We start from the raw sequence: 16,795 nt of genomic DNA on the forward strand, positions 1-16,795 counted from the left end.
CGCGCCGCGGCCCTGCATGCCGCCTATGCTGCCTCGCTGTGCCCAAAGTGATGTACCATCGTCGAATCCACGGCGAGTAGCTGGCGGGGAAGGTTCCTCCCATCCTGACGACTTGATTGGATCCTTAGGACCCTAGCATAAAGAAATCAAAAGTTAACATATGAAAATAATAAAAAATCTATGTGGTAATAAATTTTCTTCCCAGGCACAGTGGGTGCAAAACCAAAGTTTCATAATACTCAAGCGATTTGATTTCTATTCCTAATGTTAGCAAACAATAGAATTATTAATGGCATTTTTATATGTTGATTTATGATGTTTTGATTGCTATAGAAAAACATGTGTGAAACATGAGTTCTAGATGTTTTTCAAAGAAATAGCTTTCTCAGATATTCATATCTGAGAAAAATAATATTTCCAAAACATACAACTTTACCATACAGAGACTTAATATTATTTTATCTCTGAAGACAAAGCATTAACTAAGAACTGCTTTAGTGCTATAAAAATAAATCCATGTTTGAATATGATGAAAATTAAACAGTTTTGAATGCTAAAAAAAAATAATACTCCATACATTGAACCACAAATTAAATTAGAAATTAAAATGCAATTTGCAAAACAAGAACTATCATGTTCATTATATTAATCATCAATAAATGTTAACTCACAGCTCATAATCACATTAATCAGTCATTATTAAAAATATATTAGTAACACATAATTAAAACCTATTATTTGTACATGCATTGTAAAACAAGACAACAAAACACTACATCAATACAAGACATAACCATTGTCTTTATTGACTCAAGATATTTTTTTTTTCAGACCAATTGACTCAACTGATGTTAGTGGTCATCATAATCTGTTAAAATTATACGAAAAGAAGGCAATAAAAAAGAACAAAGAACATCTTATGGTCTACCTAAGCCAGCAAATAAAAATTAATAAAGCCATAAATTTTCATCTAATTACCTGTGAGCCCCACTGGTTGACACCTGCCGATGACATCATCTTGTTAGGACCACCTGTATGTTGGTGATGCTGACTCCACATGTCACCGTTAAGTCTGCCCGAAATCCCCCCACGGAGATCATGTCTCGGATCAGAGGCTTGTTGTCTAGGATCTTGGGAACGATGATCCAATCTAGGATCAGTAGGTCTATGTGGCTCGCCCCAAGCATTCCAATCATCTTTCTTCGGAACCCCCCATTGTTGTGCATGTTGCGGAGGCCCAGCCGGCCACTGCTGCTGCGGTGGAGGTCCAGTCCACACATTGGCAGAATCAGCAGCATCATCATCTTCACCCCAAGTACCACCAATGTTGGTTGTCGGAGTGTGTCCCCATGGGGTCTTAGAGGCAGGTTGTGGTGGAGGTTGCCCTCCATTCCTTAAGTTGGCTTCCCACAAGTCCGTTCCGAGGAATGCACCATTGTTAATGTTGGGCTTCCATGGTGGTGGTCCACCGGCAGCAGGTTCTACTTTTGACCCTGGCTCTGGAGATCCAGGGACATCCCAGTTGGTATCTTGGTTTACATGTTGCTGGAAAATAATAACACATCAATAATGTTTCAACTTTGCTTCTTATCTGCTCAGCTTTTCAGTTATATGCATTTTGTATAATAAAACAGATTACTTTATGTATGTTATTGATACTTTAAAAATACATTGTTGCAAGCAATGATATGTTAAGTGGAGGTACTGATATAAACAAACAAAAACCAGTTTGACCGTAAAAAAAACAAGTCAAGGTTGAATTATGGTTGTTTTTTATAAATCCCACACTGCCTAGAAATGTAAATTGCTTATCCAAATGCAGTAACATTAGTGGACATAAAAATTGATATACTTACCCCACCCCAGCCATCTTGGCTAAATAAAGCCTCTCTCATAGAGTTAAGCTGTTCAATCTTAGCAGATGATGTGCTGTTCCCATTGTTTCCGTTGCCATTGGTTACAGATGATCCATTTGAATTGGCAGATGGATTAGATGGATTATTAGCTCCATTACCATTACCTCCGTTATTTGTACCTAAAACGTAGCATGTTTTTAAATGACGTCACAAGTAATGTTTGACCAAATATGTTTGTCAAATATTTACCATTGCTCGCAGGTGCACCATTGTTATTGGGTGGAGCATTTTGCATATTTGGGCCAGAATTCTGCCAACCTTGGCTTGTAGATACATTGGTAGGTGGCATTTGATTGCCATTACCCTTGTTGCTGTTTACTATAAAAGAATAAGCAGCATAAAAACATAGTCCTCATAATTTTTAATTGATACCAATATTAAATGAAATCTTACAATCAGCTTGTGATGTAGGCGGCCGTTGCCCAGTGTTGTTCCATTGCTGGGTGTTGTTTGTCCCATTATTTGTTTGGCCACTGGAATTACCACCCCAATTGCCAGCTAGAGATGGGACAGACAATACCCTCATAGTTATTAACATTTTATTTAGTATCAGAATTAAAAAGAAACAAAGATAAACAAATTATATCATGGTTTAAGGTTAATTTAATCTTAGTTTTAGTCAAATTTAAAACTTCCTACTATAAATGATAACAATTAAAAGATAATAATTTTATAGAGTAGAAATTCATTGTTTTGAATACAAAAATCTTATAACTTCAGATCCACTTTGTCAAGCTTGTTTATACATCAGATAAAATTTAGATATTCATGTAATAAGATAGTATTAATGTTTTTAAAACAAATATATTTTTTTCAGATAATAAATAAAAAAAGCAAAAGTAAAACAAAGTACAATGTTGTTTGAATTATATTTAAATACAGTATTTGCCATACTTTATTTTGTAACATCTGTTGATTTTCATGGATATGTATTTTTAAAAAAAACATACTTACAATGTGTTTTGTAGCAAATGTACAAATTGTTATTCACATTTCTTTCCTCTACATCTAAACCAAATATCATAGGAATCCGTTTAACCATTTACACTACAATCTCTAACAAACATTCATCCATCCAACCATCCATCTAAACTTTCGCATTTATAATATCAGTAAGATTGTAAAATAAAAAATATCTTACCATTGTTAGAAGAAGGTGGACTGCCCCATCCAGCTGCTGCATTCAAAGAGCTTTCCCCACCACCGCACAGTCGGAAACGTCGAGGAACCCCCCATGAATCAACTTGGTGACTTCTCTTCAAATCAGTTATGATCCTTTGCTCCCTGTCCACTAGTTCTAGCATCGCATCAAATGTGAGATCACCATTCGCAAATGTTCTCATTGCTCGCTTCGAAGTAGATTGACCATCAACTTTCGATGTATTATTGTCATGGTTTATTTCAACAGACTTGTTGTCACAAGTAATCATTCGAGTTTTCGTTTTGCTTACACGAAAAGACTTTTCGTTAAGTAATTGCGTCTTATCGAAGCAAGGTTCATGTATAATACAAACTGAGGATTTAAAAGCGTAATCAGACTTGTTCATATATTCTGGCGCTCCCAACGCCATCTTATATTTTAAGTTAAAGCTACTGAAATACGGGTCACTGTATGAGATACCCTGGACTGTTATGGCGTTAATCGTTAAAGGAATGCAGTAGTTAGGCATATCGCCAATCATTTGGTTTTGTTGGATACTATCAACAAATTCTACATTATAAATATTATTATCTACCATTTTTACACTAACTTGCTGACTTTCATTCTCTTCGACTCGCTTACAAGCACCAAATTTATTTGTGTTCACCACCAACATTGAGGTGGAGTTTTTACATTGCATTGGTTCGGTAACAGTATCAATATTGGAGTAACAATTATCCTTAATTAAATGTGGAACACATAATATTACAGAAACATTAGACATCAGACAATTATTTATAAATAGAATAATTTTCTACAATATCCACCTAGAATTATACTTATTTTCACAGATTGCATATTGTTTCGATTAAAGACTAAGTAACAATGGTTCGTAGTGATGCAGTCAAAAAGCAGGTAGCAGTGTTTAATGCCTCTATGGCAGAGGGCAGGGTGAGATCACCGCTTAGCTGCTGCGGATACGCCTCCTTGCCCCAATTGGCCCAGCCCTACAACACAACAAATTACTCTACATAAACAAATGTCCGCCAAAATAACATTTTCTACATTTCTAATAGAGTAGTTACAATATAAAAATCTAAAATTGTTATATAAAGACACTAATTAGATACATTGTGGCAACATTTCACTAGATTCAGCTTAAGTCATTAAAAATATTCCAGTAAGAAAATTAAAAACCTACCTTATAGGACGGACGAGAGGCTGAGCTGTATATCACAGATAATGCGGGCTCGGCAGATCCTTTGGAGCAGCTTAGCAGATAGCTCGTGATGTTTTAGTTTATCTGCATTAACAAAAGTGACACCATTTTAACGTTTACACTTCACAAATTGCACATTAACCCGCCGCGGTTGATCATAATTCCATCAATCGAAATTATCACAGATAGCAAAAGCTTATTTTGAGGTTATTCTTTAGTGCTCCATCATAGTACATGTTTATAAGTCTGCATGAGGTGTTGTTGCCAAGTGGCACGTATAATTATAAAACTGACATGAAATTGCGTCGTTTACAGATGCGATAACAGTGTATCTTGAAATGCAATAACCATTGGAATCTAAGTGAAGTTTCACGACTTTGCCTCTTTATGTCCGTCGAAATCACATTTGAAGGACGTATTTGAACTCCATTATGATTCTATGTATTTGGTACCTTAAAATTCTATTGGAATTGTAGAATTATTCTTCGAAGAGCAGGTACGTATAGGTATTACATTAGTATTTGTGTATTTCGGCCTTGAGACTCGATGTTGAATATCTACAGACTCAATATACATATATCTGTGCTACGTATATTTATCTACAATACCTATCTATACTTAGAGTGAAAGTTAACACGACCTATTATCAACCAAATTAAGCGTTTGCTATCAAGCACAATACACCAACTTGAACATTTACGTTAATACTTCATATAAAACTCAAAATTTAAGTGAAATATATAATTTGTGCTAGAGAAAATACAAAAATCTTACGTGACACGATCGAGCACAACGGTGTTATATTACTAGATAGAGAAGGAAGGAAAATAAATGCGATGGTGACGTACAGCGTGTTAGAGGGAGACAAAACTTACGCCTGAGAAAGCGATGCCATAAATGCTAAATATGATTGACAAAGGTTTTGGGAAGTGCTTTGGGAAAAATATGAAATACATGTTCATACCTTCGTTTTGTATAGTTGTTGGCACAATAACTACATAGATTTATACAAAATCACAATCCCAAACCCCCGAGAACACGGCTTCGACGGCTGGATGGAATGATTTCGTCGTCGGGGTTCTCACGAAGTGTTACGAAACTATACTAAATCAAGATGGTCGAACATTTCATCACAGAATATGGACAAATGTGACTTTTCAATATAGTCGGGTTATAGCAATTTACTATACATAAGTTAGTATTGAATGTAGTATAGGCACATTTAATACCGTACTCATACGCCATACCAATAAGTATTCGCTATAGGTAATAAGTTAACTGTATAAATACGGCTCAAGTTATGTTTTTTGATGTAATGCTACGACGTGCTTGAAAAATTTAAACGCTTTGCAACAACCCATATTGCAATAATGAGTTTATCAATTTGGATGTTACATGTTTGAGCATAAGAGTGCTTAAACATGAATTTATAAAACATGTTTTAAATGTGAGCTATTTTAGTATTTCTACCTATCAAAATCGCTTTAATGCATTAACTCTAATAATTGCGATTACAATAAAAAAATCCTTTTCACAATATTTCACTTTACTTATCATATAGTTGATATTTTGGCCAAAAGGAGTCAATAAAAACATAAAAAAGTGCAATGCCTATACACATTTATTTTCATACAAAAAAGTAAGATAAACGGTGTTAAAAAAGATAACAGTGGATTGTAGTTTAATTAAACAACGCATGATTTTAAGTTATTCTATTATTATCCAATTCATAAATAGAACTCACTTACAAACTAACATACATATATATAAATATTCTTATTTGTACTAATGAAATCTTATTCTCTTGTGAGCCGGGCAATATTGTAGCGGTAAGACCAATTAAACCACGATAGGGGATCGGAGATGATCAGCGAGGATTTCGGGTAATAAATCTATGTAATCAAAATTGTATAATGTTTTGATATATCTTTATTTTGCAGCATATGCCAGGTTCAGATAGTATTATATAAAAAACGAAGATGAGTTTTCAGACCAATATGGAGATAGTTCCGCATCTTGTGTCTCTTGAAGATTGGATCTGGAGAATTTAATTAAACGTTTTATGTTTGGTAAGGATTTTATTTGCTTTTCAACTAAAATGAAAGTTGAAAATATTACTATTTTTCCAATAAAGATTTCAAAATTCTTTGATAAATTATGAGTGGCTCAATGATTATATGTACGTGTGACGTATAGGACTTGCGGTTGTAAAAAAAACTAGATTGACATTCACGTTTGACATTTGTCACAATCACAATTCAATTTTCAATTCAACTTGAATTCAACCAATAAGAGTGAATTTATCGATCAAAATTAGCTTAAGTTGAACATCCGTTATCATCAATAAATAACGTGCGATCTGTGGATTTCCATGCATTTTTGTACTGTATATCGAGAGGATATGATTAATTATCAAGACCTGAGATGTTACGTCGATTACTAGGTGTAAGAAGATTGTTTAGAATGCCTATAACCGAGACTGGGGATCAATATTCTGTTTGGGTAAGTATTATTTAAATGTTACCATAAGGTACATCTTAATATAATAGTTGAACACTTTTACACCATTAAAATCTGGCTATATTTTGTGTAGATAGTTTGAAGACTTAATGAGTTTGTTTCTTTGTCTTTTCATATTCGAATGCAACATTTTCTTTGTATTCAAAAAGGGGGTGGATCCCAATTTGATTAAATACAAGTAGGTCTAGAAAGGTATGAAAGCATTTTTATCAAAAAATAAATACAAGAATCAAAACTTTGTTGACATCCTGAGAATACCCTACCAATTTCATTAAAACTTGTCCATTATTTTAGGAACCATATTCCTAGATGTAAAAGATTGTTTTCAAGAATGTAAAAAAACTACCTTTGCCTGTGTCTATCAATACAATATTCATAAATGCACTTATTGATTATCTATTTGTTATTTCAGTGTTATCTATAAAAAATTTCATTCAGATTCATGTTGTCATTCTGGAGATATCTTCTTACAAACATCCATCCAAACTTGCACAAATATTTAGTACTAGTTTTTGCCTGCAACTCTCTGTGTGGAATTAAAATAAAAAACAAAAGTGGCCTATGTGTTTTTCCAGACTATGCTATCTATCTATGCTAAATTTCATTAAGATCCATTCAGCAGTTTAGGCTACACTCTCTAACATCCATCCATCCACTTGTAATTAGGAACTAATATTTAAAAACAGTACTTTTTAATAATTTGTACAGTGTTTTCAATTTACAAAACTTAATTTTGCAGGTGGGTTTGATTTATATATTTAATTTAATTGTGGGCACCGGAGCTCTCACACTACCCGCTGCATTTGCTAGAGCGGGATGGGGACTCAGCACTATATCTCTTCTCTTTCTTGCATTCATGAGTTTTATGAATGCAACATATGTTATAGAGACTTTGGCATGTGCTAATGCAGTTTTCAAATGGAAAAGATTACAATTCATTAAAAGGAATAGTGTAAGTAAAACATAGTAACATATTTGTTTCTTATTTTCTAATTTGATATCTTATTCTCAGCAGCTACTAGCCTAGCATCATTTAAAAATAAACTTAAGTCCTGGCTAGTCAAGAAAGTCCTCTATAGTGTGGAGGATTTTTTTACTGCCATAATGATTTCTTCATGTATACATTTCCATTCAGAATACCTGAAAAAAAATAACATTTTGTCCTGTAAAAAACTTTTACCATTAAAATGTTTGTATTTGTATTTATAAATAACTAGATGTTCCCGTGTGGCTTCATCCGCATGAATTTATGAAAATTTTATTTTATTGTTTACATTTGTCAAATTATCAATAGTAAATGTCAAAATGACATGGCATGATATGACAAACCTTAGCAATCTTTCTTTCTTGATGTTGGCAGCAACTTATGGTCGCTTTCCCACATTAGGGTTTTTATCCAAAAAATTAACCCCTAAGTTTAATGGCGTGAAAATATATAGCCTAAAGCATGACATAAGTGTAGGGTTTTTTTTATTAAAAAAGGAATTATTAAAAAATGTGCTGTAATTGCCGACATCTTAGGCAACAAAGAAGTGTGTGTTTAGGCTTTATTATAATAGTCTAGATGTTTCTGGAAGGATACAATACAAATAAAGCTGTTCAAACATTGTTATATAGTATAGTTACCATATTAAATATGAGTTCCAACAGTTATATCATTTTTTACAATTTCCATAACAATTACTAGTTTTAAACAAAATGAATGTAACGCAACAAGGGAAAAAGTAACTTTATTATGAATACTATAGTTAACTTTATACATTTTCTTTTTGTACAGATTCAAGAGCATGAATCAGATGAAGAGCCGAGTTCCTCGCAGCATCACTACGGTGAGCTGGAGGACCCTCTTGTGTGCGGTGACTCAATACCCTCCAGATATTACAGTCTGGATAAAAGAGTGGAACTGGGAGAAATGGCAAACCTATTCCTAAATAAAGGTGGACGCACAATGTTTTACTGCACTTTGTGTGTGTATTTATATGGAGATCTTTCAATATATTCAGCAGCTGTAGCCAAATCTATGATGGATATTGTATGGTAAGTTGTATTATAATCATATCATACTAATATTATAAATGCGAAAGTTTTGATGGATGGATGTTTGTTAGAGTTTGTAGCCTAAACGGATGAACGGATTTCAATGAAATTTGGCATAGAAATAGGGAATAGTCTGGAAGAACACATAGGCTACTCACTTTTGTTTTTTTAATTCACGCGGACGGAGTCGCGGGCGAAAGCTAGTTCATTTATATTAATCAATCTTAATGTAATTATAATTGAATTTGGGTACTGTTAAATTATTGCACAAGTAAGTGTATTATTTAATATAACAAGAATTATAATATGACACAAATAATTATGCCCATTTTGTTTTTAAAATAATGCTGATTTTTTGTTTTGTCTTTCTATTTACGATATTGTTTTTTAATTTTATTACTCCAAACCATGTAACTTATTTTAATGTCTATGTTAGAAAGACTACTCTACTTAATGATTAACTTAAGAAAACTTAATGCAGTTTCAGCATTACGTGAGTTTCTTAACACACGTGTTTATTTACGTAAATAAATTACGGAAATATCTGTATTTACACATATTAAAACAAATATTAAGTCATTAGACTAAGGAATGGTCAAATTATGTTACTAGCCTTTTGCTCGCGACTTGATCCTGTGAAATAAAAATAGTAATACAAAATATAGGCTAGCCTATTCTACTCACTGATAACTTGGTTTTTTAATGGCCAAAGAATATTTGAAATTGACCCAGTAATTTTTGAGTTATTTCAATACATACAAAAATCCAAATCTTTCTTCTTTATTAGTATAGAAGTATAAATGGAATAAAAAGTAACGGTTCTTTTATTATGCTAAGGAAGTTCCGAAAAAAGATTGTTTAATATGCGGGACCAAGTTATATGTGTACGTGTTTTCCGCTTTATAAAATGTGTCGGAACATACTGTAACTTAACTGTAATTAATAGTGAAACCACAAATTAAACAATTATTTGCTTTTTCTATACTATTATAATAAAGCGTAAACACACACATCTTTGTTGCCTAAGATGTCAGCAATTACAGCATTTTTTGACTAATTCTTTTTTTTAAAAAAAAGCCCTACACTTACGTCACGCTTTAGGCTATATGTTTTCACGCCATTAAACTTAGGGGGTAAATATTTTGGATAAAATCCTAATGTGGGAAAGAGACCACAAGTTGCTGCTAAAATCAAGGAAGCAAGATTGTCAAGGTTTGTCATGTCATGACATTTTGACATTTGCTATTGATAATTTGATACATGTAAACAATAAAATAAAATCTTCATAATTTTATGCGGATAAAGTCGCATGGGAACAGCTAGTATTATATAAAGTGACAAACAAGTAGCCACAAGAATTTGGCAAAATAGCGAAGCGACTGCTGCCCATAGATATTCGCATTTGTAAATAAAAATTAACTAATGCCTTTATCTTGTTGCCATTCTTATAAAGACTAATTTTAAATCCAAGGATTATTTTAATTGAATCTAAATAAGAGTTGTCCACTTTGGCCATTTAACGTAACGTTACATACAAATTTATATTGAAATATGAACCATTTTCAATTTTATACAATGTGTTTATTTTTAAATAAACAATTAAATGCTATGACATTGTTAGCTTCCATTATGTTTAAACAAGTGCTAAATGCTGCATTGTGGTGACGTCAGATGGCGGCGACCGAGCTATGACAAAATCGATAAAATATCACTCGCAATCTTATTTCATATTAATATTATAAATGCGAAGTTTAGATGGATGGTTTGTTAGAGTTTGCTGCTTAAATGGCAGAACGGATCTTTCTTTGATGAAATTTGGAATAGATGTTAACCCTTAACTTGGCAGAATTTTATTTTTTCAAATATCAAAATAATATTCATAGCACTTAACCTTGATGACCTAAAGTGTTTAGAAAAAAAAATTGATGTATCTCTACAGATACACTACCAAGAAAAGGGTTAATGAAAGTATTTAAGAACACACGGCTACTTCGGTTTTTTTTAAATTCAAGTATTAAATAAATCACGTGATAATGTAAAGTAGGTATCAAAATCAAATGCATTTACTGATTTTGATGTAAAATGTTTGCTAAAATTAAAGCTTTCTACAACGGAGTATGAGAATGTAAAGGAGGAGATGGTTCTATGGGCCCAGGGTGGGGATGCAAGATCCGATTTGATACTTTGGAGGCTTGATATGATGGCATACGATCAATTGCGATCGATACACAGCTTTTGGCGGGACTGCCCACTTAGAAAATCACTACACAGCAAATAGAAATGGAAATAATTTATTGAAAATAACAAAGATTGTATCATTACAATTGCATTTGTACTAGCTTAAAATATATTACAATTTGTACATTTAATACTAAGCCAGGCATCTACCTTCGGCACTCAATACGGAGATTGCATATCTAAATAAAAATATTGTTATTTAGTTCAACAGTGCCAGCTAATGTGTCTAACACTACGGATTGGGACGCATTGCCGTGTTTCAACGTGTCTTCCACCGCGCCGGACGCGTACACCCGCCTCGACTGCTACCGAGTCGCGTTGTTGACATTCTTCGCCGTCACAGGACCATTCATCTTCTCTGATGTACAGAAGACCAAGTATCTACAGCTGTTTACTTCAGGCATGAGGTGGCTTGGTAAGTGGAACTTGGTGTTCTCTCCACTAGCTTTCATCCTCCAAATAACTCTTTGATCATGTCACCTTTCTCGTAATCTATCCATCTCTTTCTACTTCTACCTCTACCGGTGTACCACCACATTAATAACATCCTTCTTGTTACATGCGATTTATTCCTCATAACATGCCCATACCATGCTAACTTTGTACTCCTTATTTCTCAACTGGTACTCCCAAACTTTCTCTAATATACCTTTTCTTATAAGAAAGTCATGAGACAATTTAAACATGTCTCAACTCTAAGGTTGTAGTTACATTAGAACGATTAAAATCATCACATTGTGGTAGCTTATACTTCAATAAAATGTCAAAAAAATAGTAAAGAGTTTTTTTGACATTTCAAATTTTAATCTGTCTAATTTACATATAACGGGTTACTGTAAGAATATGTACAATGGAATTTTGTATCTCACGTTTTTAGTTGTGTTTTCGACCACACTAAAGTATCTATACAAGTATGGGTGTGGCCATATCGGCTGTATCTAGGTTACAAGTTCCTTATTTAATGCATTCTAGCCCCACCCAAGTATATTCACTAATGCTTAGTATTTGTAACACTAACATACGGATGTTAGTTTATTCTTCCGTTATTTTAATAGTTATCTTTGATTCAGATTGTGTTAGATTGTAAATAAAACGTTTCAAAACAGATAAATCGTATTATTGATAATTTACAATGTAAATAACTTTGATAATTCTAATACGTTTTATCTTTTATTTGTTAATATAACACTTAAATTACATTTTTTCTAGAAATTTATCATTTCTTGTCGTTCAGGAGCGTTGTTTACAATAGTGTTATTTAATATTGAAGGTTTCCTTTATCTAAGCGATTTAACTCATATTTTCCTTATTGATAAATTTTATTTGCAGCGTTCGCGATCATGATATCAATGGCGATATACCTGCTGTGTGTGCGCGGGCCGCAGGGAACTCCGCCCGCCTTCGACTTCACAGGCATGCCCACGCTGTTCGGAGCCTGCGTGTACTCCTTCATGTGCCACCACTCGCTGCCCGGCCTCATCAGCCCCATCCGCGCCAAGTCCCGCCTCGGCCTCCATCTCGCTCTCGACTACGCCCTCATCAGCATCTTCTATCTCCTTCTAGCGTTCACCGGAGCGTTCGCTTTCGCCAAACTCAGCGATCTCTACACACTCAATTTCGTACCAACGGATAATGAAAATATATTTCTAGAAATAGTTGAATATTTCTTAGCTCTCTTCCCTGTGTTCACACTCTCCACTAGCTTTCCAATCATCGCTATAACCCTTAGAAATAATCTACAAAGTCTCTTTTTGGATACGACGCGTCTAGAGTCGTATAATATTATATTGAGAAAACTTTTGTTTCCCATTATAACTGTTGCGCCGCCGCTCTTGTTGACCTACTTTTTAGAGGATATCGGTATTCTTATTAAGTTTACGGGCTCGTACGCGGGAACTGGTATACAATATCTGATGCCCACATTCCTAGTGGTTTCTGCGAGACGACACTGCACCAACTTGTTAGGTCTAGGAGTTGTTAATAAATACAAGAGTCCCTTTTCTCACATAGCCTGGGCCGTGTTCGTCCTGCTTTGGTCTTTTATGTGTATTATTTTGGTGTCGGTGAATATTTTCGAGAAAAATTCATGACGTTGTTGATCTCAACTTTATGTAGGGAATTTTAGCAGAGATTTATTAGAGTGCGTGTGGAAATAATTGATTTCTTTGTTTATTCTTGAGTTATGTTCCAGTTGTTACGGTATAAACATTGCATATGCACTATTAAATATTTTGGGCTCTAATGTTTACTCATTTGCTGATAGTCGTATATAAATTAAGAAAACTAATTACGACCAATGGACAAATGGCGGCGATGACGTCACATGTGTTTAGCCAATCAGAGTGAAGTTAATAATACGTTTTAAACTCTAAACAATAAAATCATGATTCCAAGAAAGCAAATTTACGGTTGTACGCGACGAAAAATAGAGATTTTGTACCTTAGTCAGGGTTTTTCTATTTTATTTACGGCTCATACAAGATATATTATATCTTTTAATTTAGTAACTGCCCTTTTTAATATAATTGTTAGGTATGCTTAGCATGTAATGTTAAATAGCATAATGTTTTACCATAGACTACGCATGACAATAATTAAATTAATGCTCTCGAGAGATTTCTTAAAATAATGTGATGCTTCGTATATATTTTGTGTTATCTGGTGACCAGATATTTTGTATGTGAAGATGTTAGATTATTTATATTTTTAAGTAAATATAGCTGTTTTAAGGCATGCCAATTAATATTTTTATATAGCTTTGCTTTTATTTTTAATACAATTGACAATATTTCTGATGCTAAAATTCTTGCCAATCTAAATTGTCACCTAGGAGTGATAAATTATATTCCTTTGAAATATTTAGGTTTAAAATATAACATGTACAACACATGCACAAAATCATAATGTCTGGCTTCGATGATGTCAAAATGTATGAAATAACGAAACGGTGAAATGTGTGTTTGTGATTTAATATCATCCGACGAACGAGTCGGGACAAGATAACTTTTTATAAGTTAAGCATTTGGCGGTTTAAAAGTACAATAATATAGAATACACAAAATATGTTGTTATAAGGAATGTTAGTAAACTTGATAGTCTGTTGTTACATTTAAAGCTTAAATGAAATATTTTAATAATTAAATTCCAGTATCGTAGTGGTTCAAGAGTGATTGTTGTTTTGAAGTCTGTGATAGAATTACCATTTTGTTGTAACGGCGAATGTTAAAAAGATCGACTGATTTATGTACATTTTTATAGTGTGAAGATATTTTTTTACTAATATTAAAGTTTATTTTGTGTGTTTGTAACTTGTGTTTTATTTTAATACCCTCTGTCAGTTACGAAATGGAAACCTTATAAGGTATTTCCCGTTGGGCCGATGGGCACAATGATTGAAGGGAATATTAGACCGATCGCCTAATACACCCATAACTGACTTTTCTATCAAATGTTTATAGGATATAGGTTTTTAATTAAAAACAAAGAAAGGTTGAAGAATTATTTATTATATCATCATTACACATATTTGTCACTCATCGCGTACGCAAGCGACAGAAAGCCGTTCATTTCATAGCTCAATTGACTTTGGCATGTTACATTTGTGCGGGCAACTGGTTCACACGACCGCAGAGAACGCACTCGGCTTCCACTCACAAGTTGCCTTCCACGCTTGTACAAAACATACATATATAAAGCAAAATTCGTACCATATAACTGTTTTTTCAAAATTTTTCTTAAGAGCATCACAATTTTAAATATTACAAATTGAAATATACCAATAATTTACTATTTATTTAAAAGCTAATAAAGATGTAGCAAATTAGTTGGAAAAGAATCTCAACGCTCGTATATACGAAATAAATTAACTATAAATTAATTTTATTTATGAAATTGAATATTTTTGACACATACTGTATATTATAAATTTGCAAATACAAAAGTGTAATATAATACAGCAGTAGCTAGTTTGCAAATAATTTCATAATCTATAACATACAGAGAATAAAAAAAATCTAAATAAAGGGACCTATAGGTTATTTTTAAAAAGGACACTGGTAACTAAGTGAATCGCGTATCGTTACAACCGAGCCGAACTATGAAAGAAATTAGTTTTACACCTCATAACCTACAATATAAATTATTATTTGCCATTGTATATAATAAAAAGTAAAAACTAAGTAACTGAGTAGGCTGCGCACACGCAACATCACACGTAAAAATGAGATAGTCGTTTTTAAACGAATTTTATTTAAAAAAAATCGATCGTATAGAATACGGTCGTAGTAATGGAATTTCCTCAATACACTAGACGCCACAATTAAAATAAATTGTCTTTATTGAAAACATTAAATTTCATTCGCTTCCAACTTATAAGTACATACATAGATTAAACTTTTGAATTGAAAAGTAGCATCGCTATTTCATTATAAATTATAACTAAGCCTATTGGTTTAAAAAAACTTACGCATATTTATTGGATTGGGATATTGTAACTAAAATTAGCATGCAATAAAACAACGAACTGTTCATATCATATTGACTCGCAATATGACAGACATTCGACATTTTGAAATACCATTTTCGACAATTTAACGCGATCTATATCGCTCTTTCAAACATCTTAATACATTTCTATAGTCGAAAGTATATAATAAATACTAAAACTACAAGATTTATTTTATTATACATACATACATATATATTTAGAAACGTCTCGCATCCGGCGACCGAAACTATATGGGCTTTTCCCATTGGGCCGTTATAATTTAATCAATCGACCCAATGGGAAAAAAATAATGGATCTATCGATTGCAACTGCAGACTTTGGTTAGAATTCAATGAAATACTGCGTTGTTTTGATAGACGATTACGAATGATTAGTGGAATTGAGGATAATTACTGAAAAACTACATGTTACAATTTAAACTAACATTTTAAAGGCATATGCTTTAGATAGAATAGATACAGTGGTCTGGAGATATCCTGATTCTAAATATATTACTAAATTAAAAATAAGGGAGAAACAAGATCAATATATTTAAAAGATATGACCCGATATAGAAAAGGAAAAAATATTTTCGAAAGAAGTATGTTTAGCTAACATACGAACAATTTCAACATACGACTTTGCAATTTTTTCTGAAATAATGACAGTATCTAGAACTTTGATTATTATCAAAAATTTAAAAAGGTTTTAAAAATACAGTAATGCCATATTATTTATAAGGTATAAATAAAACGCATTAAAGTCATATTTGATAAAATAAAATTTACATGTAACCATGTAGACACGATTAAATGTTTATTAGTTTTTTTTTATTATTTTCATCTTCTTACTTTATCATCTTTTTACTTTATACGTAATTTAAGCTATATTTAAAAGCTGTTTTAAATTCCATCATTCGTAAACGCCTTACGGAGAAGCAGCTCCACGATTATATAAAATCACAATAACCTAATTCCGTCACTAAACAGTGTTACTCTATTCCATCACTATCTATTTCCCAAGCAAACGTCTTACAGTAGATATCGCTAATGTTATTCAAAAAAGTACTTTATGTAGCACCTTAAAGATAGAAATCGCATAAAACGTTCGATAACAAAATCCGTGGAGCGATACGATGCTTGTGTGCGTGAGCTGACGTATGGAGGTTGTCAAATATGTTGGCGGCTCGGGAGGTGTGGAGCCGCTAAGATATTTGAAGTGGTATGTAGCGGGGTGGG

General features: G+C 33.0%; 3 protein-coding genes across 3 annotated transcripts in view; 1 reads left to right on the plus strand and 2 right to left on the minus strand.

Annotated features, from left to right (window-relative positions):
* The window catches only part of LOC106106873 (bromodomain-containing protein DDB_G0270170-like), a 7,139-nt gene extending 2,031 nt beyond the window's left edge, over window positions 1–5,108 (minus strand). The window contains exons 1-8 of the mRNA XM_013287533.1: window positions 5,051–5,108; window positions 4,259–4,360; window positions 3,058–4,064; window positions 2,310–2,414; window positions 2,106–2,234; window positions 1,857–2,035; window positions 979–1,545; window positions 4–132 (exon numbers count right to left, since the gene is read on the minus strand). Of these exons, the coding sequence (XP_013142987.1) occupies window positions 4–132; window positions 979–1,545; window positions 1,857–2,035; window positions 2,106–2,234; window positions 2,310–2,414; window positions 3,058–3,841 (1,893 nt within the window). The 5' untranslated portion in view covers window positions 3,842–4,064; window positions 4,259–4,360; window positions 5,051–5,108. The remainder of the gene's footprint in view (window positions 1–3; window positions 133–978; window positions 1,546–1,856; window positions 2,036–2,105; window positions 2,235–2,309; window positions 2,415–3,057; window positions 4,065–4,258; window positions 4,361–5,050) is intronic.
* A 1,108-nt stretch (window positions 5,109–6,216) lies between these two features.
* On the plus strand, window positions 6,217–14,379 carry LOC106107233 (transmembrane protein 104). The gene is made up of 5 exons (XM_013288003.1): window positions 6,217–6,778; window positions 7,536–7,748; window positions 8,574–8,833; window positions 11,275–11,486; window positions 12,401–14,379. The coding sequence occupies exons 1-5, from the start codon at window positions 6,701–6,703 to the stop codon at window positions 13,159–13,161; spliced, it is 1,524 nt and encodes a 507-aa protein (XP_013143457.1). The 5' UTR covers window positions 6,217–6,700; the 3' UTR covers window positions 13,162–14,379.
* Window positions 14,380–16,548: 2,169 nt separating this feature from the next.
* The window catches only part of LOC106106874 (E2/E3 hybrid ubiquitin-protein ligase UBE2O), a 16,300-nt gene continuing 16,053 nt past the window's right edge, over window positions 16,549–16,795 (minus strand). The window contains exon 21 of the mRNA XM_013287534.1: window positions 16,549–16,603. Within this exon, the coding sequence (XP_013142988.1) occupies window positions 16,549–16,603 (55 nt within the window). The remainder of the gene's footprint in view (window positions 16,604–16,795) is intronic.

Source organism: Papilio polytes, unplaced genomic scaffold, assembly GCF_000836215.1.
Source record: "Papilio polytes unplaced genomic scaffold, Ppol_1.0 DF822067.1, whole genome shotgun sequence".
In the NCBI taxonomy this organism is placed as follows: domain Eukaryota; kingdom Metazoa; phylum Arthropoda; class Insecta; order Lepidoptera; family Papilionidae; genus Papilio; species Papilio polytes.

Bases quoted from the DNA above. Each gene is read 5' to 3' on its own strand.
- LOC106107233 (XM_013288003.1), top strand. From the start codon at position 6,701: ATGTTACGTCGATTACTAGGTGTAAGAAGATTGTTTAGAATGCCTATA. The intron at 7,749-8,573 runs GTAAGTAAAACA...CTTTTTGTACAG, and splicing joins AATTCATTAAAAGGAATAGT to ATTCAAGAGCATGAATCAGA. The intron at 11,487-12,400 runs GTAAGTGGAACT...TTTTATTTGCAG, and splicing joins TTCAGGCATGAGGTGGCTTG to CGTTCGCGATCATGATATCA.